General features: G+C 41.9%; 1 protein-coding gene across 4 annotated transcripts; it reads left to right on the top strand.

The window, feature by feature from the left end:
• Nucleotides 1-5,561: 5,561 nt before the first annotated feature.
• On the top strand, nt 5,562-17,307 carry LOC100690873 (uncharacterized). 4 transcript variants are annotated; one of them, XM_003455612.4, is made up of 4 exons: nt 5,562-5,709; nt 8,616-8,855; nt 10,198-10,403; nt 13,140-17,307. In XM_003455612.4, the coding sequence occupies exons 2-4, from the start codon at nt 8,639-8,641 to the stop codon at nt 13,254-13,256; spliced, it is 540 nt and encodes a 179-aa protein (XP_003455660.1). In that variant the 5' UTR covers nt 5,562-5,709; nt 8,616-8,638; the 3' UTR covers nt 13,257-17,307. The 4 variants fall into 4 exon arrangements, with proteins under 4 accessions (XP_003455660.1, XP_005460339.1, XP_005460340.1 ...); XM_005460282.4 differs by lacking the exon at nt 5,562-5,709 and adding an exon at nt 5,743-6,119; XM_005460283.4 differs by lacking the exon at nt 5,562-5,709 and adding an exon at nt 5,745-6,071.
• Nucleotides 17,308-18,272: the final 965 nt, after the last annotated feature.

Raw genomic sequence — 18,272 nt, forward strand, 5'->3', positions numbered from 1 at the left:
GCTTTAATCTGGCACTGACATGATGAGGTAGACTTGTTACTAGGATGTCATTCTGCTCCTGCCTGTCTGAACCAATCCCATTTGAGCAGCACAGTCTTTGCATTGACCTTCGGCAGTGGATTTCCTTGAGGGCAGGGTGGCCACTCTGGAAGTTGAACGAACTGGCTGAGGGCGGAGGGAAAAGGGGTGCTAATGCTGAGGCAGGCAGAGAAAATGTATGAATGACTGCAAAGAGGAGAGCAGCAAACCAATCAGAGCAGAGAGGAAATCTATGAGCCAATCGCAGAGAGCTTTTCTTCTCTCCCTCCAGCGTCTCCCTGACTTCTTCTCCTGACTGTTACCAGGTCACTGTGCCTGCCCCGCGCCTCTGAATAATCTGTTTCATTGGGTCAGTGTGCCTCTCACAATGCGCCTGACTGGCTGGTTAGACATACGCGGTTGCTAGGGAGCTCAGCCAATCAGGGCAAGGCGGAAGTTTCCCCTCGGTTTCTAGGCAGGTTTCACGTGCTGTAGATGTTTTGGCGGGAGAGTGGGAGAGAAGTAGCGGGAGGGGCAGCTGCAGGGTGAAGTGGAGCATGTGATTGTGTGTGAGAGCAAAGTGTGTGTGCGTGTACAAGTTGAGCGCGCATGTTTGCGAGAGTGTGTTCATTTTTTTGCCCTGCCTCTTGCTTTTCTGATGCAACATCGAACTGTGTCTCCTGGGCTACTAGGGGACCTTGTTATGTTTTTTTTCTTCCTGTCCTCGCAGGAAACGCGAACCAATTGCTGTGCTGTTGCCATCGGAGCGGGGAGGTTTGTTTTCTCTCCACTTTCATCCCTGGTACCTCCCCGTCGACAGTTACCGTAGAAACAAGACCAACTCCAACTCTATTTCCATCCATGTCTCCTTCCTTCAATGATTTATCGTTGCTTTCTTTTTTTAATCCGCTGCACAGCACCTACCTACCAGCACTTTAGCAGCCAGCGAAGTATTTAGAAAACTGTGGGACATCTCTGAAGAGGATCCATATAAAAGCAGGGATGAAGAGCTGCAGAAGCACATGCCGCTGTACAGCTTGTACAGTGACACCTGAACTTTTGTCAAACATGCCAATGAGGTAACAAGATTAATGCCTTGCAGAAAAGCTCGGAGTGCCCCACCTTATAAAAAAAACAGCTCACACATATCTTTCACCACTTTGTTATCTCCCCCACCCCCTGAACTCCTCTGCGCAGGGGGCTGCGGGAAGCAGCTCATCACATCTGACATGGACTTCCCAAAATCCCATTATTGCCACTTGAGTGAGCACAGAGTTCCAAGAATTAAAGCAGAGAGCAGCAAGCGAATGCACTTCATTCTCCTGCAAAATACAACAAGTTATCTTTTCAAGGTTCAAAAATAGGTTACATACTTCCTACATTTCTGTACATCACCCAGGAACACTTTAAAGTCACATGTAAATCAAAACTCAGTTAGCAGCTTTTTACTGCTAAAGAAACCTCACACCCCAGCTGGTGTAGTTTTATAACAGTTTTGTGGGTCATGTGGATAGAAAGATGATGTCTATATCTAGACATCTAGTTCACAGCTAGACCTACACTTGATTGGTCAAGACATAACAAGTCCAGTTTCTTTTGACTTCTTACATCTAATGTCTTGATGCATGCTCAATCATCCATGTAAGGAAATCAGAAAAACTTGATTCTGTTGATCTGGATGTAGTGTTTTCAGTGGGAGAAACGTTGAGGTTTTTGACGTCACAGAAACTAACCTCACAGCCCTTTGTTTGTCAGTTTCAGTCAAAAGGCAAATGTGTGGTTTATAAGGTTGGTGAAACCTGCAGTCAGCTGAGAATGAAGAAGTCACTTGGCTGAGTGACGAAATGTTTCTTTCACTGAAAACGCTACGTCCAGCTGAACAGAATCAACTTTTTGGGGGTACCTACTTCTAGGTGTTTTGACGGATGTCATAGTTTGTTCACGATTAAATTAAAACATAAAAAAAAATTGTGGGTAGCAATAAGTACACCACACAACAATAGCGTGACAGCAATAATCTGCTACTGAGCACTAGTGCAGGGACACCTGCAAATTGGATGTAAGAATTGTTTTGGATGTTGCACAGGTGTCATCGCTCTGCCACTCTGCCTGACAAATGGTTTGTTTACCACCTGAGCTGCGACTGCTGCCGCTGCTGCCACTCAGTAATCATTAAGTGTTCATTAACTGCAAACTTGCCATCGCAGCTGGAGTACGTGACGACAAATTGAAAGACACAATGCAACAGTTCATTTTCACCCTCAAGCCTTCCCAGGTATTCCTTATGTATAGGATTACATTTACTCCAGGACATGAAAGTCATGTCAAAATCCACATAATCGTCAGGGAAGTGTTTCCCTCGGGCGGTTCTGGGCTTCAAATGTGTTACCTTTGGATGAACCCTGAGAGAGCAGCATTCATTCACTGGGCCCCTGCTGTACCTGCGGTTAAAATCAAGAGGTGTTGACAGAATAGGCGGAGGGAATATGAGGGCGGAGTGTGAGGGGGTGAAGCTTTCCAATAACATGCAAAAAAAAGCTTGGCATCTCTTTCGCTTGTTTCACAATCAATTTATGTGAAAAACAGTCTCTTAAAACAGGGGTTTAAGCAGATAATTGAATAGCAAGGGGATCGAAAGCGTGAAATTGGGATGTGAAAGTGCATACTGGTACAAGCACAAACAATGATGGAGTTGTTTGGGCGCAGAAAGGATTGAAGATCGAAGACAAAGTGTCTGGATGCCAGGTACCATTAGCGAAAAAGCCACAAAGCAAATTGTATCATTATGCAGCGGACTTTGAAAAATTTCAACATTCGGGGGTCTTATCACCTCAGCTGGCAGCACGTAGTCAGAAATAACTCACTGTGGAGAATTTTGACTGCCTCGCAGGGAGAAATTGCTCCGACAAAAATGGGCTGGGACACGTCGTCTGCCACCGCAGCTGACACATTAGAGGCAGTAGAAGTTTGAGTTTAGATGACAAGTTCTGAGTTCAGCTCAGACACAAAGGCTGTTTTCCCTCTTCAAAAGGGTCTGATGCGGAGCACTTGAAAGCAAAAGAGAAGCAAATGACTTAAAACAGTAGATGAGATTGCACAATACACAAGGTTTGTGTTTCTGAATCTGTCGTACTGACGGCGCGTCATGTTACGTTCTCTGCCAAAACAGAGGGAGAGAGAAAAAAAATCTGATTTGCAAAACAAATGTGGTTAACAGCTCTGTGTTCAAAAGAACAACAAGACTCCACCAAACCACAGTTTAACTGATGAAAAGCTGTTGTATACCCAAGAGTCCTCTGGCAGAAAGATTTGACTGTGACTGAAATGCACAGATCTTGGAGCTATTGTTTGGAAACACTAATTAGTTGTTGATAACGTGAGGGTAAAATTTTTTTTTAAGTGATGAAGTGCTTATGGGCGATTGGATTTCTTTGTTTTTCAAATACAGCATTCTGTGGACTAAATTTTTACACCCACATCAAACTCTAAAAAACAACAAAAAAAGAGAGATGTGACTTTTTTACTTTTCAGTGCCCTAATTAAGCATTCATAAGTAATTATTTTCATACATGACCTTGTTGTGTCATTGAATTCATAAAGACTATTCTGTATAGCTGAAATAAACTTTAACGTAATTTAAATTGTACAACTCAATGCGGTTGGTATTGTAAGAGCTTGTACAGATTTAATTCACAACTGTCAGGAGGTGGGATTTGGAGAGAAATGGTTCAGATGTCATCATCATCTATGCCATTGCAGTCTGCTTGAATGTTCACTGATTGACAACTGATGGGATTTACTGAGGGGAAAAAACATGGACTCATAGAGACAGGGAGAGAGAGAGAGCAAAAACAACCACCATCTGATCTCGCTCTTTTTTTTTTTCTTTAAATTTTGGGTGGGGTCCCTTTCACTGCAAGGATTTGTGAAAGGGGGTTGGAGTGGGTGGGGGGTTGGGAGTTGTCAAACTGCAGCTTAAACAAGGCGGAGGCGCGGTTGTTTGCTAGTTCTGCTCAGCAAGTCTGCATGGGAATTTTGTGAATACTTGAGAAATTCACACGTTAGCAGCTGCACAACAAAGGGGCAGGACAGTGTGAAAACATAACATTGTGCACAGGCTGACCAGGACTGTACGCAAAAGCCACAGCATCTGTTGTCATCCAGAAATGGTCTCTTGGGGGGAAATCTGACTCACAAGATGATCAAAAAGTCTCAATTTTCTTGCTTAGCTGTTTTGCACTCAGCAACCCCTTTTAGCAGACTAGTTTTCACTGTACTTTTTTTCTCTCTCCCCTCTTCATCTTTTGAATGATGCCATGCGTAGGCATGCCCCCACCCTGCAATGGGGGTCAACAGTCCTTGTTGCTGTTTATACCAGTGTCACTGTGCATTCATCAGTGGAGGACACTATGGGTGCCTTCAGGGGATGGACTGAAAAGGGCTCTATGGTTATTTCAATGCATTGTTGTCAAGGAAGGAAGGCATTAGAGACATTTGAATCCTGTTGTGAAAAGTACAAAAGAAGTCATCATGCAGACTGGCATATGTGTTTGGTAAACGTCATTTCTATTTTACAAACTATTCTGTAAAATCAACATGTTAAAAGTAACTATGATATATGCAGAAGGTATAAAGCAGACACTTGTGTCTCTTTAAAAATGACACATTTCAATACAAAACTACTCCAATGTGCTAGATCATATGAGGCTGGCATACATTTGATACTACAGTATTTTTGTATTTCACTGAGATCCATACGTGCCATCTGCGAGTCTGTTTGTTGCCTTGACAGTACACAGCTCATCGTCATATGGACCCCAGCAATTGGGTGGGTACATCCACTCTATAGCAGCAGCTCCCAATCAGCTGAGCAGAGCGCTGAAAGCAGTCACATGTCGGATTTCGGTTTGCGGTTTTTTTTTTTCTTTTTTTGCCCTCCACGTGTCAAGATACACGGAGGAGAAGGCGGGACCAAAACAAACCCGCTGATTGGTTTGCAGCTAGTCACCAGCTTGTGTTCAGCAAGAGGGCTGTTCTCTTAAAGGGCCAGCCACCTTTTATTATGGTTATTATTATGTTATTATTATTATTATTATTCATTTCGACAAATCATGCAACAAAAGCAAAAAAACCCAACTAAATGTAAAGTAGCTTTGCACCTAAATAGCTTTTTTATAATTACTGAAGTAACTCGAAAGGCTTCATTCATGTGCCTTTTCCTCCGGAGATTTTGCGTATAGCTTATGTCAGAAATGCACTAATCTGTATCAAGTATAACGTCGAAAACCAAACAACAAAAAATAAATAAATAATTTACTTGAATATTTTTAAAGGCTGCCGTTACTACTTTGACTTGATTAAAATTTAATGCTTCTTTACCACTACTCACACGCTAAAAAGTGATAACTAAAGCATATTCTCTCGATGTATTATGTTTGCATAAACAGGCTGACTCTGGTCCTTTCACATTATTAAGAAGGGGCGGGTCCGGGGGGCGGATCCGCCCCCTTTCCCCGTCTTTTTTTTTTTTTGATCCAGAAAAAAACAACCCCTCACTCTAGTCAGCAAACATTCATGACTTGTTGTAATGCGAGGAAGGTACCGAGGCTCATCACCGCAATCTGTAGGAAACACGATAACAGCAAGTTGTCAAGATACCACCGATCACAACGGAAAACGCGTATATTGGCGGTGAGTGTAATGCCCGGTTGTTCTGATTTGGAGAACGAGTCTATCTGCGCGCGCTGAGCTGTCGCGTGCCGCCCGTTTGTGGGAGTTTATCAACAAATGTGCGGGCAGCTCGGGCATGCCCGGGCAGGGACGGGAGGAGCGGACCTGTCAGGTGGCTGGCGTGTGGCAGAGAGCGCTTCTACATGTGTTTCTGACCGTCTCTCTATGCTAGCCAGACTTCCTTGTCTTGTTTTCTTTAACGGACTCGGTGAAGAGGGGACAGAGACGGGTTGAATTCGTCACCTCTCGCGCGTGCTTTCCCCACGTCCCGGGCTCCTGGTTGCTCCCGGTGTTTGACAAGCGTTATTGGTCGCATATTACAGGTAATTTAGCGCGGATTTATCACCGGCTAATGACTTCGGACGCTAAAAGTAAGTGGTTTTGTGTGTAAGGCACCGTGACTGGTGTCTTTTTAGACGCTTTTCAAGTTTGTTTTGAAGGTTTTATTTCTCGGGAGGACGTGTCAGCGCCGGATAATTGGAGCCATAGTAGGAATACAAATAAACGCGGTCCTGGTTTATTCTTTAATACAACTAGTTAGCTGTCATGTGTTTTCGGTTTTCTTTTCTTTTTCTTTTTTTAAGATTAAAGTAAAGTAAGATTAAAGACTAAAGTAAGTTGTCGCTAACTGATTTACATAACAAAAATGCATTGATTTAAAGTCAACTTTATCTGCGTTTTGTGCCTGATGTTTTGACAAGCTTCTTATGGTCGGAGATGAGATGGTTGCGAGTTTCTAGATGCGTAAACACGCAAGCGCTCGAGCTCGGCGTGTTTACGCTCTGAGCTGCCCGGAATATGGTCCTTCTGATGTGGATAAATCGCAGTAGATCGCCGGGGGTCCTCTGTCGAGTCCTTGCGGTCGATCTGAACCTCCTTGACGTAAATGTCTGTTAAAGTCGATTATTTTAGTGCAGTTTTATCACACTTGCACCCCAGGTGTTAACTTCCACATGACAAAACCAAACGTAGAACACCAGAAAAACTGCAAAAAATGAAAAAAGTAGATCATTAAATAAATAAAAAATAAACACCATACTACTCTTTTCCAATTTTTTTTCCATTGAAATAGGTTTTATTTTAACTGGACCATGCATCCAGCACTCCTAGTTGCATGAAAGCAGCAGGTCGCATATCACTCGAGTTCAGTGTGCCTGCTCCCCAAGTCCCAGCTTTGCATTGAGCAGAGCCCGTGCACAGATGGTGCAGCAGAGGGAGCCACTTTCTACTGGAGCTTTGAGACTTTTGACCAGCACTGTGGTGGCTGCCAGGCCTCCCTGCAGCCCCCAGGCAGTGTGTGTTTGTGTCGGTCTGCCTGTAGTCTGTGTATTTCCCTGTCTATGTTTGGGGTTTTGTTTTTATTTTTTTTATGTGTCTGACAGTATGGTAATGCTGCCAGCCCTCATGATGACTGCCAGTGGAAATTCAAGACAGGGCTTGCAATGCAGTTGACACACAAGCGCACATTTGAGCTCAGTGAAACTTGCTGCTTGCATAACATTAATTAATATACTGCTTAACTGGCTCAGAGGAGATGTTGGCACAGATTTGAGCAGTTTTTAACTGTATTAAAGCACAAGTGACTTTACTAATTTCACAGTTAAATGTTTTTTTTTTCTTTTTTTGGGGGGGGGTTGTCAATAATTCTGTTTTCCTCTGCCAGCAAACAATCAGATTCAAAGGATGAGACAAAGTGACGGTGTTTTTCCACAGCAGTTAAAGATGCAGTTTCCTTGTTTGACTCCATGTGATATGACATCATGCAAAGAGAGATATATGACTGCGGCCGCCTCGCTCGGTAAACACAATACCAGTGTATCCAGTTTCAACTTTTTGCATACGACAACTCAGCCTGTTTGTCTCCACTTACACAACAAAGGGAAAAGACAGCCACCCTTGACAAAATGATATAACAGTAGTTCAGACTGGCGTGTGGCCAACAAGGAAGAGAGCGTGAGCGTATGTGTTCAGGAGGCACGTTTGAGGATGGAGTGAAACTCGTTATCTCACTCACTGTATGTGGCGCAAAACAGTCTACCCTGAACAGCGGTTTCACTGTGGTCGCCCTCACGCTCTGCCCACTGTGCAGCGCAGGTTAACGGTGTGGACAGACGGCTATCCAGTGGTTGAGCGAGCTGGAACATGGAGTAAAGGTCTTAATGTGGAGGAGTAGAATTGAATTCCCTGGCAGTGCTCTTCTGTGAGGCACACTCTTCAGATTAAAGTCATTCTGAGGGAGAGGGGTGGGGGGAAAAGCCTCTCCTGTGGATCTTTTGGCACTCAATTACAATTTGGCATATTGTGAGGAGCAGCTTGGCAAAATGTGCTGCAGGAGGGTAGCAGCTCTGGTGTAATGTTTTTAGCCGCCCACTGGGTCCCCCTATATAGGGTGTTTCCATACATTTGTTTCCTCTTATTAATCATCACTGCAATAAAAACAAGGTTATACAGTTGGCGGTTGTATGTTTATTTTTCTTTTACACATACATTTACAGATCGGTCTTTTCTTCTGACCGAGCCATCTCTGCTTGTTTGTTTTCAGTATTACCACGTGCAACATAAGCCTCTTAATGCAGATTATAAGGACTAATGATTTATTTCCATTTAATACAGGTAGGGTGCAATGCATGCCCATCTGCCAGAGGGCAAAGTTGCCACTGACAGCAGTGGGATATTTGGCAATTTTTGTTGTTGTTTTAAAACAAATCACACCCAAATTACCTGGACGTCATAGCTCGTAAACATAGCCAACAGTCGAACCTAATCCTGAAGAAACATTTTGTATTTACACTAGCAAAACACTTGTGCACACAAATGCCGGTGATCTCATTCGAAAAGTTTGATGTTCCTTTCTTCTTTCTCTGCAGGGAGTTTACCGCTGAGGCGTCGGATGGATGATGAGGAGGAGGATATGTCACAGCCCATCTCGCAACTGTGGGGAACTCCCTTTAGGGGTGTCAGACACGAAGACCGAGTCGCACAGATCGCAGCCGGACAGGCCCTCGCCGCCGTCACTGCCGCCATGTCCACGTCGCAGAGCCACAGCAACAACAGCGTCAACGCGTTGCCCTGCAGCTTACAACGGCAGCCTTGCCTACCGTTTCATGGTAAGGAGGGGGTGAGCCTGCTGAAGGTTATGTGGGCTTGTAGTTTTAGAAACATGCGGTTTAACTTCTGACTACAAGCAGTTTATTTCATCTCTTGGGTTTCTCGTCGGGGGTGCTGTATGAGGAGATCCAAACCTTGGAGCATGAGACAAACAAAATGCCATTTAAAAATACCACAGCAAAACAGATAAGCCTAGAAATCAGTTCTGTGAGATCCCTTTGTGCTATAATATTCATAAGAGGAACTCTCTATGTGACTGTCTTCAGTGCAGTATTAGGCATATGCTTCTGACATAATGCGAAGAAAAAATTAATCTGAATTTGATCAGTGGTTATTACAGAAGATCCATTTTTGTTTTACTTTGGATTTTAAAAGATCATTTCTTTAAAAGATAAAAATAGACAACAATAATTGTAAAGCATGTAAAGCGACATACCAGTGTTAATATGTGCCTCAGTTTTAATCCAATAGTGTTTTCCAATGTCTAATCAAATCAGTATGACATCATGATAAATGAATTAAATAGACGCTGAAGTAGAATGTTGTTTGCTTGTTGACTCGGTATCAGTGCTTGAGAGGTGCCTATTGTTCCGTCTTAAAGTCATCAATGCATAAACACCACTGACTGTTATTACCTTGTCATTCAATGTAATGGATGTCATGCACTTGGCTTTATGCCATCTCTCCACACAGCGTTTTTTAAAGATATTGCGTTGTTCTGTGAGGCGAAATTTCAGAGCGTTCTGCACACATGATAACATTAAAAATTGTTTTTCTTCAAGTGGCACGACTGTAGGAAAACATGCTGTCAGGCAGTGAGTAAACTCAGTGACACGGCCCAGAAAGAGGCGGCGGATCGCTGAGGATCTTGTTGATTTAATAAGGTGTTTTCCACCTGCCGTCACTCATGCTCACTTTTCTTGATTGTGAACTCTTCACTTGTACTTCATGTACTTTGTAATTTTTCCAGTCACGAGAAGATCTGATATAATCTTCCCGTGACCTGTTTCAGTTTTACAAACTATTATAGCACCATATTTATATTGTATATTTGCGTAGGCGAGTCAGACACAACTGTGTTTGAGGCCACTAATAGTAAACAAGATAGTAAGCCTCGGTTTCAAACAGTTTTTTTTTTTCCTTTTTTTTAACTGCCTAGTTTAACTTCATAAGCAAAACATTAGCAGTTTTACTGAACTGAAACTACTACCTACTCAAATCAAACACTGCTTATATTACTTATGTAGGGATCTTGGCAATAACACTGACCACAACTTCTCACCATTTTTAAAAAATCGAGCAACAACTCAAGTGTTAAGAAGCTTGATGTTTTCCTTTTAGGCTACGCCAGATTGCGCTTGCATTTTCCCGTTCACTTTGATCCCATGGAAGACCGGGGAGATATTGAAGAGGAGGAGGAGGAAGAGGACAGAGGGGAAGACATTGACAGCGTGGCAGAGAGACCCGAGGAGCTGAGTGTTGAGGTGCAAATTGGTCGTAAACTACGGGAAATTGGAGACAAGTTCCAACAGGATCACGTTGAACTGGTAAGCCTCGCTCCAGAGTGGCGAAGCAGATCCACAGCAACCCTTACCTTCAAACACCAGGCACTCAAATCCATATCCAGGCATAACTTGTAGAGACACTGAACATCTTTTAACTTACATTACACAAAAGAAGAAGTGGATAATATCTAAATGCTCAATTAGGTTGTTGAATCACAGTTTGTACGTGCCAGTGAGATCTAGCAGCAGCAGGGAACAGCGGTTCTAAACAGCTGCTAGAACTCAGACTATATTGTGTTACCTTTTTTTGTTTTTTTTATTTTATACATGTGTCCTTGATTAGAGACACTAATTACAGCTAAGCTGTGCCAATTTGTGGCTCGCTCTTTGGGTAAAAGGGAGAAGTTTTGCCAGCTTAAATTACTGCAGCCCACATTGGCTAAAAATAGCCCGAACAGTCATTCAGACACTTTCTCGAAGAAAACGAAAACTCTTAAATCATTATTAAGCCGTGATTTAGCAACTTCACGAAAAGAACAAAACCAAGAAGGAGATTATAAATAGATATCTATATAAACAACCCATTTCAGTGTTTTGGTTTATTGTCAGTTTATGGTCAGAGGCATCTCTGTCTTCTGAAACACTGAAACCTCATGTGGGAGTGACTAAATTTCTTTATTGTCTATAAAAAAAATCATCTTTGTTACTTGTAAGGTTACCTGAAAGTAGGACTTTTTAGGGTTTATTTCCTAATAAGTTCCCAAACACAAGGCTCAAGTTGGAAAGCTCGTCCGTGAACACATGTCGTGTAGTTCAAGATAAATGTTGATGCACTTAATTGTGCATCAATATTTGCAAAGCAGTTACTGGACTTCTCATGGGCTTAGTTAATAAGTACAAATAAACTGGGACAGGCAAGTTTCTTATCTGCTGCCATGAGGAATTGCTCTGCCAGCAAGGTGTGGCTAATGCATTTGGAGACGCATTCAGATGAAAAAGAAAAGCTGTATACAGTTTTGAGTTTGGTGTAAGGTTTGAGAAAGGACAGGTGAGACCGTCACGAACGGGAGTTAGCAGCGAGTCTGTGTCTGGGTAGACTCGGTCGGCTGTTTATATGCTCATCTAAAAATAGAGTCTGACTCACACACTTATAGACACAGCCAGTAACATGACGGCTACCCACAATACCTCAGTTGTCCCGCTGCCTGCCTCAGCGTGTGTGTTTTCTCGGTGTGTTTTGGTTTGCGTGTGTAACTCTGTGACACAGAGATAAGAGACTTTTTTTTTTTTTTTTTTCTGTCTGCTGTCTGCGCAGAAGATGGTTTCATCATACAGGATCAGATATTGCTGTTGTAGGAATATTCCAAAGGGGGAATAATCACAAGTGCTCCTGTATGATATCCAATCACTTGTCTGTACCGTCTCTGCTGCTATTGTTAGACTTTTTCACTTGCTTCTCCAAGCAGAAGTTGCCAGTGTGGGCCAATGTGTGGGTTTTTTGTTAGTGTGAGGCACGCTGTGTTTGTGGTTTGAGTCTTGTCCATCAATTTTGACTACTTTGGTGGCTGGCTGCTTAAATGCTCAGGCATTACTCAGGGGGTAAAAATTAACCCTTTGTTACACTGAAGAAAAGGGGAGGTGAGCGTGGATATTGTCCCTAAAAGTGGCGAACAAAACACACAATATTCCTCACTACCAACAAGAGTGAATGCATAAAGATGAGCTTCATGTGAAACACAAGAGTAGTGTTTAAATAAGCTCGGCAGTGTAAAATTAAGGCAATTAAAGACAATTAGGGTTACATTTAGCAGTGCTGGTTCAGCTCGGTCTGCTAGTTCTGCATCAAATAGCCTGTGGCCGGCTCTGATTGCTAGCCTGGTAGAGACCTTGGTGAAGAGAGCGCAGGGGGGAGGGGGGGTTTGCCTAACAAGAATGCTTATGCAACAGGCTGCAATGTCTGAACGCGCCTGTTCAGGATGCCAGAGGGAGCGGTGCAGGATTAGAGATGAGGAGGTGGAGACAGGAGATTTCAGGATGCAGCAAGAACCCCTTCATCTGTCTGTAGCCCACAAGGCACGAGCACCCCAATGGAAAATGAGGGTGGAAATGAGACGGTAGCTTAATATGAGGGAACGGTTTCATTTTTGCTTTGCTTTGTTTTGATAATTTGCTTCTATTTTTTTTTTTTTTTTTTTTTGCTGACTGCGCTATTAAAGGAGAGCTGTGCTGAGCTGCAGCCACGCTTTCTTTGAAAGCATTTCACTTAGAGCTCCTTGTATTGAAGTCAGCAGTGCAATATTTAATTAGAGGGACAACTAAAACCTTTGAGAGGCAGATGAAGTAATGCTGCTGGGATGATTGTCAGATCCTGGGAGCTAAAACCTTTTAATATTTTGATCAACTTTTTAGCTTGAAACCAAGTAAATCATTATAAATATTTTCTGTGAGGAGAATGAGACTTCCTGGGGAGGGGGTGGGGATTGAAGGCACTTTGGTGTGCGTGTGACAGACAGGTTTTCTCGACACAAGCTAATGTTGTGGAAACATCCAGTCTAGTTGGTCATATGGTTTCATCTCACAGGGTTTACCACAGTTCACAATGCTTTACCTCAGAAACCTTTTCAATCAAAATCAGTGTGTGTGTGTGTGTGTGTGTGTGTATTGACTTTCAGAACTGACAAGTGTTGTGATTCTGATATGACAGGAAGCTTTTATACGTCCCGCTCTTGTTGAGGCTGACAACATGTCTTTTCTTTTCTTTTGTCTGTCCCCTTGCAGTTTATGAGGCACCACAGACAAAACCTGCCTTTCTGGATGCGCCTTACCATGGCTCTGTTTGGGTTTTTGTTTCCAAGAGAGGCTGTCATCCCCCATCTGAGAGGGGAGCACAGATGAAGGGACTTCTTCCTGGCCCTCGCCTCAGCCCCTTGCTTCCCCAACAGGAAACGAGGGACTGGACTGGACGGCACTGTAAGATGGAACACGGGTTTGGATTTTTGTTTTCTAGTAGAAAACGATGAGATGAAGAAGACACTGGTCACCGCTGGACGGAGACTGATCAACTTTTTTCTTGCTTTTGTTTGTTTGTTTGTTTTTTGCCTCTCCGAGAAGAAGCCATTCTGTTTGAAGAGATATTTTCGAAATATTTGTAAGATTACCTATTTTGTACAGTAAACTGCTCTTTTATTTGGTGTTTAAAGTCTTGAAGGACCTCCATCAGTCCAGGGAATGCCTTATTCTCTCCTGCCACAGCACATAGTCTTTTGCATCAAGTAAATCATTATAAAAAAGATTACATTTAAGATTAGGCCACTATGATGGTGACAGACTGTGGACGTGGACATTTCTGTGTGCTAAAGATACTGACTTTCAACCTTGAGGACTCAAGGCACATTTTTGTTTATCCTCCCAAAATAACTTCTCATCCTTTTAGTGTTCCACATCGGCTAATTTAAAAAAAAAAAAGAAAAAAAAAAAGGTTGTTGTGACATTGTGGCAATTTATCACTGCGATGTCGGTCAGCTCAGATTCGTATTTTACCAGCTTCCACTGTAGATATAGGATGCTATAAAAACCTGTGTCTTTCACTGACATCATCTGCATCTCGAGTACCACGAGGGGCGTAACGGTACACAGAAACCTGGTGTTTGAGACATGGATTGATTGATCATCATTCATTTAAACAAATCATGAAAGGCAACAGTGCAATTTCATTTGACAGAGCTATTGAATTTGAGAAAACACCAGTTGATTGGCTGTGCAAGACAAACTCAACATGTAGTGAGAGTTAACACAACATTAAACATGCATAATAATATTGCCACAGTGCTTGGCCACATTTCAAGGCTAACTGTGTTAGCATGCTGCAGCTACTGGACTAAACCCAGTGCAGTGTTTGGTGCAGCTTGCTTGAAAAGTGTGCAGACAAACATAGGCTTCACATCAGAGAGCACACCAAACCGAAGAACTTTCATGCTGAAGGAACACGTGCAGAACGGTATCGTTACACGCCTGGGTACCACTCAAGCTGGAGGTGACGACAAAAACTGTGCAGATTCAGACACTGTTTTTGTAACGCATGTATACTTGAATTTAGGTGTACTAGAAAATATTTCAAGAGCTGACATAGTGACAGTGGTTACGATTTCTGTTTGTGATGCGTGTTGAAACCAAATGAGCACAAACAAAGTCAAACAAATCTCACTCGTGGGATTACGATCAGGGAAACGGAAACAATCAGACAGCTGAGAAGCTTTGGGGAAAAAATCATCATCCCCCCCCCCAAAAAAAAAAAGAAGAATTCCAGGTTGTATTTCTCTGGCTGGGTTGACAATCTGAGTTTTTACCCTTTGCTCCATCGCTTTGGGAGTATTTTAAAGGGTGAGCAATATTCAAGCCAGTGGACACAGTAACCATCTTTAAGTTTTCAGCTGTCAATAATGAGCAGTATTTGCAGGCAGACTTCCCCTGAATACGCCGCTTTGCAAACTTACAGAAACATTTTGGAGTTACGTTAAAGAGATGCATTTTTATTTTATTTCACTCCAGGTGCACCAGATGTGCTAATACGCATTATATCTCTGTCAGTGGTACATTCAGCTTCGCTTAGTAGGAACAACTTCTGTACAGTTTAAGAACCATTTTTAGTAGCGCGAGAGACGCGTCTGAGGGCAGGGCAAGCGCTACACATCCTCACGTGACACCTGCTACTTTAGTGACACATTTTACAGCAATGCAACCACTGTTCCGTCAATGAAGTCTTTAAGGACTTTAAATATGAAGTTAAAAGGACTCATTTGCTGTATTTTCTCAGTCTGTTGCAGATTCATGTTATGGATTTTTGAAGACACTGTCAGATTTTTTTTTTCTTTCATTTTTTTTTTCTTCGGGGAGTAGTTAATTCTGTGACACTTGCGTTGTGCTAAAAACTTTTTGAGTGAGGACACGATGCCAAGAACTCACTCACTTGATGCCAGTTAATCTTGATTGATGTCATACTCAACACCGAACAAGCAAACATGGTTTTCTTTAAACATTCTCCAAAGCAGTTTTAACTCAACATCAGCTTGTAAGTGTGTTTCAGATTGTCAGGTTTTTGTCTTTGAATTAAACGTTTCCTGCAAACACTGAACGCTGAGCCAATTCAGATAGCCATGACACTTTTTTTTTTTTGGTCTTCAGTCCAAAGCTTCTTGCTGTCTTTCATTAACTACTCCCTGTCCTTAACAAGAAAAGTTTCCTTTAGTTTTTTTTTTGAGAGAGAGATAATTTATTCTAATTTATTTTATGTATATTTGCCCAGTGCTACTGTATAAATGCTATCTCAGTGTGTACAGTCCTTTTCTTCTCATTGTTGAGGTGCATTCAGTTGCGTGTTTGATGCCTGTGTGTGGGGAGGTTGGACTAAAGCCATGTGCCTCGTGCGTCCTCACACCAGCGGTGTGAGTCTTTACAAATCATGCGAAAACCAGACAATCAAATGTACAAAATGTGCCTTGTGAGTAACCGACCTGCCACATCTTCACCATCGACACTTGGCATATCTCTCAAAGTCACTGGTCACAGCTCCTGTTTCACTTGGGCTCTGTGAGATCAACTTCCAGAAAAATAAAATAAAAAAATCAGTTTGACTTCTCACAACAGCTTGCGAGGCACAGGCTCAACCTTTGACATCTCTCAGCACGAACGGCGAGTTTCACCATGCAAACCTTCTCAATATCAGAAACGACTGTTTGCAATCAATGTGCACTGTAAAAAAAACTTTTTATCGGTATACTGTATTTCGCGCCTCTCTCTTTCTACTCCTGCGCTGATCTTCCCCTCTAGATGCTTGAAACTTTCTAAGATCAGTAAAATGCTGGATCGGCCTAGCTTGTCTGGGTTTTTGTGCTTTTTTTAAAAAAACAAAACAAAAACAAATCTGCAGTCTAGTAGGGGTTTACGTTTATAGGAGGAATGAGCCACCATGGTGCCCAGAATTCTTTTGTGAGATGGGTAGAGCATCCACTCAGTCGGTGTGATGTTTATCTGAGCCTGTCGTTACCAACCACTGTTGCAACCTTGACTCACGTGAAACATTTGTTTTATATGTTTGACCTTCAGTGTCTTTAATATCAAAATTTTTCAATTTATAAAAAAAAAAAATGTATATCCAAGAAAGAGTACATCTTTACTGTCAAGTGCTGTGATTTGGTGTTTTTTATACATTAGACATGAATTTGACTGAGCTATTGTTGCTATCTTTATAAAAGTCTAAATTTTACCACACTTTTTTTTTTGTAAGAACTAGAACAAGACGACTTTTGCTTTTCTACAAATGCTTTTTTTTTTTTCAATGTTGAGGCATTTTTGATTTTGGATATTGCCAAGTCTGCTCTGTCACTTTCAGTTCAAGGGCTTTTTTCGATAATATGTAAATGGAGTAAAAATGCATGTCCAACATTCCTGGAAAAAAAAATCTGTATCCTAAGGGTTTGAATGTAATTTAATGGAGTGAAAAACCACAGTATCGCTTTTAATACATGAACTGAACAGTGGGACTTAATTCAGACTCCTGTGCTCGGTTTGGTGCACAGAGTTTGTGTTGTCTTTACATTGCTTTCTTTATGTTCAGAGTGGTCTCAAGGATTTCACATTCATGTGTCCTATGAAGTGAGACCCAGTCCAGATGTAGCAGTTTTTGATAAAGCATTGGCTGTGTTATCTTTGGGACTGCTCTGTTTCTCCTGAACAGTTTTCAAACAGTGCAGGACATTGGTGTGATGGAGGGACTGAAGGAGGATGGGGGATGTTTTGTTTTGTTTTTTTTCCTTTTTCTAGTGCAATATGCTGTACATAAGAGCTTGGCTCACAAGATCTTACGATTTCTCTCCATTTCTTTTGTTGTTAAATGGGTACATTGCCATTTTGTTTTTGTTTTTTTCATTAAAATTTTATGGATAATTGACATGACTTGTGTTTGCTTTCTTTTATTAAGCATCCCAAAGTTGTCTTTCTTTGTCTGGTCATTATTTGATAGAAAAGACCAATGTACACACATCCAAACTAGGTGGAGGTATGACTGGGAAGATGCTACATATCATACAGAAGTTACTAGGTGCCCTTCCTGAGACTACCCTCTCATTTATCTGAGCTAGGAATTGGGAGTACACTAGATTTTGGCCACCTTATGCTTTGTTGTCAACCTTAAAGTAGGACTCTTTTGGATGTGAGGCAAACATGTTAACCACTATGAGGAGCCATTATAGTGCCAACATATCAATAAAATGAATTTCTTTCACCCAAAAAAAACTAAGCATGTACTTCTTGGATGGGCTGCAGTACAATAAACTGCATGGCAAGCCATCTACACGTAGTACAATGAGTATAAAGAGTTCTTTGTGTTTTCAGGGTAACACTGAGAAAAAAAAGAACCTGAGAAAATTCTCAGAAATACTGCGTTTTTTAAAAGAAGGGTATCTTTAGTACAGCCACCCTGCTCTAGAGTGGGCACAAGTTAGTAAACTAAACTAAAAATGAAACTGTTTCCAGAGTTGGAGTTAATAGTAGTTTTAAAAATAAGTATGTCATTTGGGGCACCATCTGCTTCAGTTTTAAGCATTCCTTTAAAATGTTAATTTATGACAAGTGGCAGCCAAAGTTTCTTGTGTTGGTTGTGTATCACCCCAAGATGGTTATTCTGGACAGTTAAGTTAATGTGAGCTGTCCTGATGACCCCAGATAGATCATTTTGCAATAATTAATAGTGCCTAGCTGATATTTTCAACTTCAGGGAGATCACCACAGCCATTGGCATCAAAGGCACATTGCAAGACACCCTCACATCTGCTTAGTATGATTTTGAGATTAAAAATTATTGGTTAACTTCCCAGTGTATTAAAAGTACTCAAAGCCACTGTTATGTCTTTATTT

Source organism: Oreochromis niloticus, linkage group LG15 (genome assembly GCF_001858045.2).
Source record: "Oreochromis niloticus isolate F11D_XX linkage group LG15, O_niloticus_UMD_NMBU, whole genome shotgun sequence".
In the NCBI taxonomy this organism is placed as follows: Eukaryota; Metazoa; Chordata; class Actinopteri; order Cichliformes; family Cichlidae; genus Oreochromis; species Oreochromis niloticus.

Coding starts and splice junctions, on each gene's coding strand:
- LOC100690873 (XM_025899128.1), top strand. CDS start 7,432: ATGAGACAAAGTGACGGTGTTTTTCCACAGCAGTTAAAGATGCAGTTT. Junction 8,856..10,197: donor GCCTTGCCTACCGTTTCATG/GTAAGGAGGGGG, acceptor TTTTCCTTTTAG/GCTACGCCAGATTGCGCTTG. Junction 10,404..13,139: donor AACAGGATCACGTTGAACTG/GTAAGCCTCGCT, acceptor GTCCCCTTGCAG/TTTATGAGGCACCACAGACA.